General features: G+C 42.5%; 1 protein-coding gene and 1 long non-coding RNA gene across 2 annotated transcripts; one reads left to right on the top strand and one right to left on the bottom strand.

Moving 5' to 3' along the window:
- On the bottom strand, nucleotides 1-736 carry LOC542469 (30S ribosomal protein S17, chloroplastic-like). Its single transcript, NM_001112024.4, has one exon. The coding sequence runs from the start codon at nucleotides 609-611 to the stop codon at nucleotides 213-215; it is 399 nt and encodes a 132-aa protein (NP_001105494.1). The 5' UTR covers nucleotides 612-736; the 3' UTR covers nucleotides 1-212.
- A 519-nt stretch (nucleotides 737-1,255) lies between these two features.
- LOC103636486 (uncharacterized) lies at nucleotides 1,256-7,294 on the top strand. The gene is made up of 9 exons (XR_558042.3): nucleotides 1,256-1,627; nucleotides 3,911-4,050; nucleotides 4,407-4,682; nucleotides 4,767-4,846; nucleotides 5,123-5,590; nucleotides 5,681-5,820; nucleotides 5,910-5,988; nucleotides 6,081-6,756; nucleotides 7,213-7,294. It is a non-coding gene; the product is annotated as an uncharacterized lncRNA (long non-coding RNA).
- The last annotated feature ends 3,422 nt before the right edge of the window (nucleotides 7,295-10,716 follow it).

Below are 10,716 nucleotides of genomic sequence, written 5' to 3'. Positions count from 1 at the left end.
GAATGGGAATATGCAGCTATATCCATGGATCAGTTCCAACAAGGGCAACAGCTATTTCGGATGAAATTGGGCTAAAGCCTTTGATCGAAAAGAAAAAGGAAATAGTCTGACAAAAACACACATGGATTCGCATTTGGAATTGGGAAGCAGCACCTCTGATGGAGAGGAGCTTACGACGAAGCCATAGACAGGCAGCAATCAATCACAATCAATCACTCTCGCGAGGACGGCTCCTGGTCGTCGTCGGACTGGAGCGGCGGTAGGAGCTGAGACTTGCGGCGAGTGTCGCGGGGCGGGAGCGGGATGGCGAGGAAGTGCTTGGTCTTGGAGATGGGACGGGAGGGTTGGAGCTCGACGACGTCGCCGACCTTGAACTGGTTGTCGGGGTCGTGCGCCTGGTACTTCTTCTTGATGCGCTCCCGGCGCTTGTACTTGGGGTGTGGAGCCAGGCGCACCACCTCCACCCCGACCGTCTTGTCCGCCTTGGTCGTCACCACCCGCCCCGTCAGCTGCCTGGCCGCCTCGATCCGCAGCGCCGGGCGAGCGCCATGGGAGCTGAGCGGCGGCGGCGGCGGCGACACGGACACGAAGGGGGAGCTCAGGAGCAGCATCCTTGCCTTCTCCTGTCTCGGGATGGGAATGGGGATAGAAGGATAGATAGACCGATAAGGTTAGTTTGTTTGTGTTGTGTTGGGGTTATATTGTAGCGCTCTGGTGCCGGCGTTTCCTTTGTTCTGTTGGTCTCTCTCGCTCGCGTTTGGACCATCTGTTTTTTTCTACTCCTATATTTATGTTAGTAACGTAGACATCCACTTTTCGCTATGGTGCACGGTTCTGCCGTGATTCTGCTGTCGCGCGCGCTCCCCCTGCCTCCCTCCGTAAACCGTGCTCATCCTCCGCAGCAGCGCGACGAATCCCGCCCGCACTCCCGCAGCGACGAATCCCGCCCGCAGCTGCAGCCCCGCCTCCGCAGCAGCGCGACGAATCCCGCTCGCAGATCCCGCCCGCACCGACGAATCCCGCCCGCAGCTCCCGCAGCGACGAATCCCGCCCGCGGAGGCTCCCTTCCATCCTCGAATCGAGCAGCAGAGGATTCCTTCCATCCAAAAATCAAGCAGTCGCGGCTTCCTTCTATGGCGCCCCTTCCATCGACGGCTAGCCCCGCAGCGACTCCCTCTAATGGCGTTGGCAAATCTTCCATCCGGATGGCGTTGATTGCGGGGGAATCCTCTCCCTCAAGGGAACGTATCTGGTGCTCAAAGGGGTACGGTGCTCATGTGCACATTTTAAATCTGGTGCATCCATCTTACATCTAACAGCAGCACCAATTTTGTGAAGCACCCCTTCCACCTTCCTCCCCTGGTGGAAGGGGTTCTTCGTAAAATTAGCTGGTGCCGTTGAATGCAAGATGGATGCACCAGATTTAAAATGTGCACATGAGCACTAGATACGTTCCCCTCCCTCAAAGATCTCAGGCCACCGCTTCTATTTTTGCCTACCTGCCTCCGCTCCCCCTCACTCTGCACACCACATCTGCCCCTTCCTCTCTCCGCGCGCACTCTGTGTCCGTGCACATCGGAGGTGTGCCGCTGCCGGCTACGAAGAAGGAGCCCCCGCTACAAAGAAGGTACGTCCAATCCCTTCTAATAAATCTGAAATTATTGTCCAAGTCAAGAGCAACTGCATAACCTAGAAATTTAATTGTGCCTGGTTCTACTGAAATTATTCTTTTGGAGTTTGAGCCTGTGAACAGCATGTCGCTCTTGACTCTGTGAACGAGCAGTAGATAGTTCTTTTTGATTGGGGTCACTTTGATTGCAAAAGTCATCTAGCGACACTTTTGAACGAGCAGTAGAACAGCTTGGTAATTTGCGAAGTTTAACAGGATTTTTTTGGCTGAGCTTGCATGTTTCTGTTCTTGGCCATGCCCCATGCTATGAGCAGAACAACTTGGAGTTTATAAAATTTAGATATGTATGAGGGGGCATCCAGACTGCAAGAACAATTACACTATCTAAATTTTCGGCATTGGTTGTTTTAGCAAGTACACTTGTTTATTTAGTTAAGTAAGATAGCAGCCTTGCTGATTAAAAATAAAGTTGTGAACTTTCATCTGTTGCTATAATTTCAGAATTATAGGGAAAACCATTAATCAGCTACCAAGGCTGATTTAAAAAGGTTTTACAGAGAGAACAAGCAGTAGGGTTTCAACTTTCAAGTAGGCCAAGCACCCCACCAAGTAGTTCATTTTTCCTGCTCTATACCTAAACTATAAGGATTTTAATGCATGACAGATATCAAGATTCAGAAATTTGTCTAAATATGACACCTAAGATGTCATTGAAAATATTTCAGCAACATCGCCTAAGTGATCTTGACAAAAAGAAAAATAAAATAGTTGATATGAAAACTAAAAATAAGCTTTCTGTCTGTACCTGACTACTGATTAGAGTTTGTGCTACTTCAAATTTGTTATTGGAAAATTGCCAAACAAAGAATTTAATTTTCTTGCTTGAAGCTAAGAACCATGGCGCTTGAAAGCACAAGCCTAAAATGGATTCTCTGAATCTTGCAATCTCCACTACCTCCACTACGCTTTCTGAATTTTCCTATTCTACTTGCTTGTGTTCTATATTTATTGTTTATGAAACCAGACCTTCTCTAATCAGTAGAGCGAGTAAGCAGAATTAGGAATTGTGGTGAACCGGATGCAAACTGAAGTTGGGAGCTTTGGAGGGTGCTATTCAAGTCGATGTGGAGGAGTGTGGTTTTCAGGTTGCAGCGAGCAGGGAAATGGATGTAGTTTTATTCAAGTCAATGTTAGGTATGCGAGTAAGGAAATGGAGCCATTGAGCGGACACACCTCTCAATTTATCCCCTATCTCGCCCTGGGTTGTTTCGAGGAGCAGCCATTGGGTTGTTTGGCTCGAATCTGACTCAATCAGTTACAAGTATGACATCAACCAATAATGCTTCATCTGTGTAGTCCTACTGAAAATCCACAAAAGGAACAACTCCAATTCTAGATAAAGTTCATAAAAACAATTGTTGCATTATATGAAAGACCAATTAACCATTCAACTTGCAGCCACACAATTAACCATTTAGCTTGCAGCCACAGTTTTGTCGTGCCTATTTTAGTAAATGAATTATGGGCTTTTTAATTGTTACTCCCTCCATTCATCAAGTTTTGTAACATCGTCCAACACGTAATATTTTATAGAAATATAAAAACAATGATAATGTGTTGAAATGACATAGTTATGCTTTCTTTACATCTGATTCGGAACGCTTACAAAAGTTCATTGGCACGTGTTAAGCTTTTGCTTCGCACACGGAACAACAAAATATGCTTTTCCCTCTAAGATACCAGACCAGTTTAAAGCCTCCAAGAACCTTGGTTTACAAGCATACTGGACACAACATTAGTGAGGCATTGATATGCTTCAGTTTTTTTTCACTTTTTGAGAAGATGAAGCATGCAATAGTTGTTTCAAAAAGGATAGTGACAATTTTGCAGGATGTTCAGTTAAATTCAGTAGTCCTCGTTGTTCACAAAACTATAAAGTAAGATCTGCATGCGCTGCTGAATCAGTCACACAACATGGATCATATGCAACTGAAAAAACATCCAGATGCAGCACCAGAGCTACCTGGAATAGCTGCCTTTTAGCTGCTGCTGTCTAACCAAAATAGGCCTCGTATTTGGTTTCTAAGAATGTGCTTCTGCATTGCATTCATTTGCCTAATTTGTAAGATGCATATCTGGCATTTGATTGTTCACTGATGTCTGAGAACCCATAGAAGAAGGCCTTGTCCCGTAAAATTTCTACTCCTAGATTATTTCGTATCTGTGTTTTTGTGTGTGCAATCCACATTCCTAACTTTTTAAAGGCTTCCCTGTTTTCAGATTGGAGATGACTCGGCATGTTTCCTTACACCCGTAAATACGAGACAAAGCTAGAACAGCCTAATGGTTTATAGAGACTGTGGGAAGAGAAGTCTCTTTCGGATCTCTACCCTTCCCTCGCCACCCGTCAAGGAGATTTGGTATTCTCACTCTCCAAATGACTGCCCAAGCACTCCTATTTATTTCATCGTTTCTTCTTTTCTAATGCTGCTGCATCGTTTTCTATTTTTTGACCAAGCAAAGCTTTTTTTACCTACTAGAGGAACTAGGTGTGATCTCACTGACATGGGCTATGAAGAGACATTTCAACTCTGAACATCTCCTTTTTCCCTTTATTTCAAAATATGTGAATGTGATAGACTTCTTTTATACATACATATATTCAGTGTTGACTAGCAGATTTTTGTGGGGAGGTGGTTATAATTTTTTGCAAATTCTTAGATCCTTGATTACTCATTCTTTGTAAATTCACACGATGATATTGTGTATTATGTAGTGTTCCTTGCACAATCTAGCAGACCCGGACGCCAGTGGGGAGGCGGCGGGTGTTCGTGTAGATAGAGACTGGCTGCATTCTCGGCATGTACCTGGACCGCGGGGACTACGCGCACACCGTCAAGCGTTGCTTGCAGCTCACGCTCAACGTGCCCAGCAGCGAGAACTTGCTCACCTTCGACGATCGCGTTCTAGAGGAAAAATGCTTGGGTAAAGGAGTTTGGCTTGGAGGCTATGTGGAAGAGCCCGAATGGCACAATTAGGAACATTCTGAATGGTAAGATGCTGCTACAACCTATAAGTTTAACATTTCTTGGGTCATATAGACTGACAGTTTCATTCTTTTGCTCACTTCATGTAGGCACTGTGTTCAGAGAACCAATCATCTGCAAAAATGTCCCATAGATTGTTGTAGATATGGAAGGAAGACCACAATCATAGGTACTCATTTATGTATATTTAAAAAAATTCTTCTCTACTTTTTTTCTATGTAGTAAAATTTAGTGCATCCTAAAATATACTCCATAATTTGTGATTTATGCAACAGTGGCTAAAAAGTTACAACCTTCGAATTATTTGTTTAAACAAACCAAAAACTCTAGAACTAGTATATTTAATTTAATTTGTTTTTCTTGTTTAAATAGGGAACCATTCTCTTCTCTGACTATATGAAACACAGTATGTTCAGTTTAATTTGATTCCACAATTCTCCTGCAGGTGACTGCTAATGCGTCAAGTGCCTACCCCAAGAATATAGAGTATCCATGCGGTGGTGTGGAGGATATGACAAGGCTAGCATAGTTACATGAACTAGGAGTGCTTCAACACCTAAAGTCTAGATTTATGATAAAATGAAATATATGTAAGTTGAGTTTCTCAACACATCATCCCTGATGAGAACAACAAAGAGTTCGGGTCTCTACTGCGCCAACAAAGAGTCCTGAACATTTTGACCGAGCAAGCACTACGGAAGAGCCAACCTCTTACTATATCCAACCTAAATCATGAAAAGGCTGAATTACTGACTACCAGACCTCAAGGGGACAGCAAAGATAGAACATCTATGTTTGCAAGTTCTTTCAATGCACATCTGTCCAGGAGGCTATGTTGATTAGCCAACCCAATCCGAAGGATGGTTCTCCTGGGGCTGCATCTGCTATACCAGAAACAGATCTGCCAGAAATTGTAAGCACTAAGTGAATCTTAGCAAGCAATATCTATTGTTTGAAGATAGAATGCAGCTGTAGTTTTTATTTTGCTTTAACCCCAATGTAGGTCCAGGTGATAAGATCACGTCGAGATGGTATCCATAAGGTGGTGGAATTACTGCAGCACAAGTTTCCAAATGTTTCAAAGACTCAGCTGAATCGCAAAGTGTGAGAGAGATATATGACTTTGTTGACAATCATTGGAAGGTGAACATGCTCTCACATTGAAAAATCATGTGGCTGATTGTTCATAGTTTCTATGTCAGTAGCATGATTTTGTTTATTTCACCTACAAGGGCAAGATGAATTTAACATGTTATGTACTGCATGTAAAGAAAGAGGTGCTTGACAAGCTAGGATTAGATTCGTCACCAGGTACTTGTATTAATCAGTTTGCCTTTGTTTCAGTAGGATCCATGCATATTTGCGCTTGGAATTTTTTACCAACCATATTACTTGTTTTCTAGTGAAATCCAAGAAGAATAAAAGCATAGCCATGTACTTCTCGAAGAGATGTTTACCTCCTAAAGAAGCTGTCAATGCTCTGTCTGCTTCTCCTGAGTTGCGGTTGAAATCTAGAGCCATTCAAAATGGCAATGGTGGCACCGAAGCTCCTCAGATCAATCTATTCCCTCCAAAGCAGTAGAGTTTTTAACAGGATACCCTGAAAGTCGGATCAGGTATAAATGAAGCTATGCACCCAGGTGAGCACAAAGCTCAGAGGTCCATGTCCCTCCCATGGCTATGGAAGTGCGTGCAACTTGGTTTTGCATATGGATGATCTGGATCGATTATGTTTCCAGTGCTTCACATGTTGTAATTTTAGCCTGAAAGTAGGTTTGTTCATGAAGGACATTCAGTTCAAATGTTTGACCTATTGTTAAGGCAAGGCATTGTTCTCTGCAACATGTGCTTTGTTATGAACATTATGTGCACTCTGTGATCCCAGAGACCTTATGATGCTCTTTACCTTGCAATCCGGATGGTTGATGCATTTTATGCCTTATTTTTATTTTTATTTATATTAATACCCTATATTGTTTTTTTATTTTGGGATGAAGTGCGCATGAGTTTTGTAGTGTGGGTGATGATGCTTGTCTTATTCTGTGGGATGCTCGAACTGGCACTGCCCCAACTGTTAAGGTGATAGCTCTCTTGTTCTATATCTAATTGGATAAACTATGTTTTTGGTCAAAATTGAGTCCATGAATGCAATGCGGCTTCTTTTGTAATAATATAACTTCACTCAAAGAGGTGATGGGCTGTTGGTTTTTAATGAGACCATTGCAATCACATGGAGCTATTTATTTTGTCAAATTGGCCTAAGATACTTTACTTGTTGCATGATAATTGTGTTTCTAATTTTATTTCTTGAATGACTGTTCATTTTCATTAACTTAACTGATATAATGTGTTGGGAAATTGATCCTGACTGATTTATTGGTCGAAAGTATTTTGTTCAGTTTTTTACTTGTTCCAAACAGGGTGACATTATATTTCTTTCCTAATGTGGTGTACCTTTAGATTTTTTTCAGGATATGGAGTTTGTAAATGTAGTATGGACTATGATGTTAAAAGTTATTTATTATTTATTTCCAGGTTGAGAAAGCTCACAGTGGAGATGTTCATTGTGTTGATTGGAATCCCCTTGATGTTAACTATATCTTAATTGGGTATATGGACTATGATGGCATTAAGGTTCATTTCAGCATAATCGTTGAAACAAATTTGATCTCTATCAGTTGCTTATACGTTCAAGTAACGAATCTTTCAATTGATTAAAATAACAAAATTTATGTATGTCTAAGATCACAAATGGATTAGAAAACATTTTCTCATAACGCTATAACACACATTTATACATAAGTTATCATGTTATTACATGTTTCCGTTGCAACGCACGGGCATTCACCTAGTGATCCTATTATAAACGTCCACATGTGCACCACGGTTATGCCCTGCATCTATCCTTCCCTCACTCATGTCCTCCCCTCGTGCCCTTGCTCATCATTCCCCCAAACCCGCCCCGCCCCCAAATCCTTGTGCACGACGCACCTTCGCCGACGCCTCGCCACCAAATCCTCGCGGTGATCCCCTAGCGTAATCCGAGAAAAGTCTCCGTCGATGCCCCGCCATTATCGCCCCCTGCGACGTGCTCATGTCCCCGCCATCCACTTCCATCGGTGCCCGAGGGGATTGAAAGTCGCCTAGAGGGGGTGAATAGGAGGAATCTGAAAATTATAAACTTAAGCACACACTACAAGTTGGGATTAGCGTTAGAACAAATATCAAGTCTAGGAGAGAGGGGAAAACATATCAACCAAGAAATAAAGCGGATGAACACGGTGATTTGTTTTAACGAGGTTCGGTTCTAAAGAACCTAGTACTAGTTGAGGTGGTCACAAAGACCGGGTCTTTTTCAACCATTTCCCTCTCTTAAACGGTCACCTAGACCGAGTGAGCTTTCTCCTCAATCAAACGGGTCACTTAGACCCCACAAGGACCACCACACACTTAGTGTCTCTTGCTTTGATTACAATTCACTTAGGAACAAGAATGAGGAAGGAAGAAAGCGATCCAAGCAATAAAAGCACAAAGAGCACGGACAAACTCTCTCTCAAGTCACTAAGTGGTTGGAGTGGATTTGGTACTTGGAGAGGCTTTGATTCTTTTGATTTGTGTCTAGGAGTGAATGCACTAGCTCTTGTATTGAATGAGAACCTTGGAAAACTTGGATGCTTGGAGTGGTGGTGGTTGGGGGTATTTATAGCCCTCAACCACCAAACAACCGTTGCGGCAGGCTCCTGTCGATGGGCACACCGGATAGTCCGGTGCGCTAGCCACATCACCCAACCGTTAGGGTTCTGGAGCTTTTGACCATTGGAGGCTTTGTCTTATAGTGGCACAGGACAGTCCGGTGCTGCACCGGACAACTACTGTTCATTGTCCGGTGCGCTCTGACTCTACCGCGCACTATAGCGTTGCAGTGAGCCGTTGCAGTCGACCGTTGCGCTGGATAGCCGTTACTCTGCTGGTGCACCGGACAGTCCGGTGAATTATAGCGGAGAGCGCCTGAAGAAACTCGAGAGTGGCCAGTTCAGGCCTGTACGGTCCTGGTGCACCGGACACTGTCCGGTGGCACAACGGACAGTTCGGTGCGCCAGACCCGGGCACACTCGATTTTTTCTCCTTTGTATTTGAACCCTATCTTCGATCTTTTATTGGTTTGTGTTGAACCTTTATGCACCTGTAGATCATATACTCTAGAGCAAACTAGTTAGTCCATTATTTGTGTTGGGCATTCAACCACCAAAATTAATTGTGGAAAAGGGTAACCCTATTTCCCTTTCAATCTCCCCCTTTTTAGTGATTGATGCCAACACAAACCAAAGCAAAGTACAGAAATGAACTAGTTTGTATAATGTGAGTGCATAGGTTACTTGGAATTAAACCAATTAATAATTTCACTAGATATGCATGGATTGCTTTCTTCTATTAATATTTTGGATCACATTTGCACCACTTGTTTTGTTTTTGTAAATCTTTTTGGAAAATATTTTTCAGATTCTTTTGCGAATAGTCAAAGGTATATGAATATGATTGCAAGAAGCATTTCCAAGATTTGAAATTTCTCCCCCTGTTTCAAATTCTTTTCCTTTGACTAAACACAACTCCCCCCTGAATGTAATTCTCATCTTAATTTTTAAGAGAGTTTTAATAGATACCAGTTTTGAAAATATATCAATTGAAGAAATTGCTTATCACAAGATACCAATTGAAAAAAACAAACTTTTGTGAAAACCAAATAAATCTTCATTTCGAAAATTTTTGAAGTTGGTGGTGCAGTCCTTTTGCTTTGGGCTTAATACTTTCTCCCCCTTTGGCATTAATTGCCAAAAATGGAGACTCTTGAGAGCCCTTTTTGCTTTCTCCCCCATTGGTGCATGTAAATATGAGTGAAATATTATACCGATTTGAGAGTGATGTGGAGTGACGGCGAAGGGTAAATGATACCGTTAGAGTGGAGTGGAAGCCCTGTCTTCGCCGAAGACTCCATTTACCTTTCAATCTACGACTTAGTATAGAAATATACTTGAGAGCACATTAGTCGTAGTATTGGTACAAGAATAAAAAGAGATATGCATTTTTACCAAAATGAAAGAGATATGATCAAAGGTATAAATGAGCTATGTGTGCAATGTTTCAATCAAAATTCCGAGAATCAAGAATATTTAGCTCATTACTAAGTTTGCTATAGGTTTTCTCATTTAAGGCTTGGTAAAGATATCGGCTAATTGTTCTTTGGTGCTAACATAAGTAATTTCGATATCCCCCTTTGTTGGTGATCCCTCAGAAAGTGATACCGAATGTCTACGTGCTTAGTACGGCTGTGTTCAACGGGATTATCCGCCATGCGGATTGCACTCTCATTGTCACATAGGAGAGGGGCTTTGCTTAATTTGTAGCCATAGTCCCTTAGGATTTACCTCATCCAAAGTAATTGCGCATAACAATGGCCTGCGGCAATGTACTCGGTTTCGGCAGTGGAAAGAGCTACTGAGTTTTGTTTCTTTAAAGCCCAAGACACAGGGATCTTCCCAGAAACTGACAAGTCCCTGATGTGCTCTTCCTATCAATTTTACACCTTGTCCAATCGGCATCAGAATATCCTATTAAATCAAAAGTAGATCCCTTGAGGTACCAAAGTTCAAACTTAAGAGTAAAAACTAAATATCTCATGATTCTCTTTACGACTCTAAGGTGAACTTCCTTAGGATCGGCTTGGAACCTTGCACACATGCATACGAAAAGCATAATATCCGGTCGAGATGCACATAAATAGAGTAAAGATCCTATCATCGACCGATATACCTTTTGATCTACGGATTTACCTCCTGTGTCGAGGTCGAGATGCCCATTGGTTCCCATGGGTGTCTTGATGGGCTTGGCATCCTTCATTCCAAACTTGTTAAGTATGTCTTGAATGTACTTTGTTTGGCTGATGAAGGTGCCTTGTTGGAGTTGCTTGACTTGAAATCCTAGGAAATACTTTAACTCCCCATCATAGACATCTTGAATTTTTGTATCATGATCCTACTAAAC

The sequence above is a fragment of the Zea mays genome, chromosome 8, assembly GCF_902167145.1.
Source record: "Zea mays cultivar B73 chromosome 8, Zm-B73-REFERENCE-NAM-5.0, whole genome shotgun sequence".
Lineage (NCBI taxonomy): Eukaryota > Viridiplantae > Streptophyta > Magnoliopsida > Poales > Poaceae > Zea > Zea mays.
Note: the sequence above shows the minus strand (reverse complement) of the source record. Positions and strands in the feature narration are given on the sequence as shown.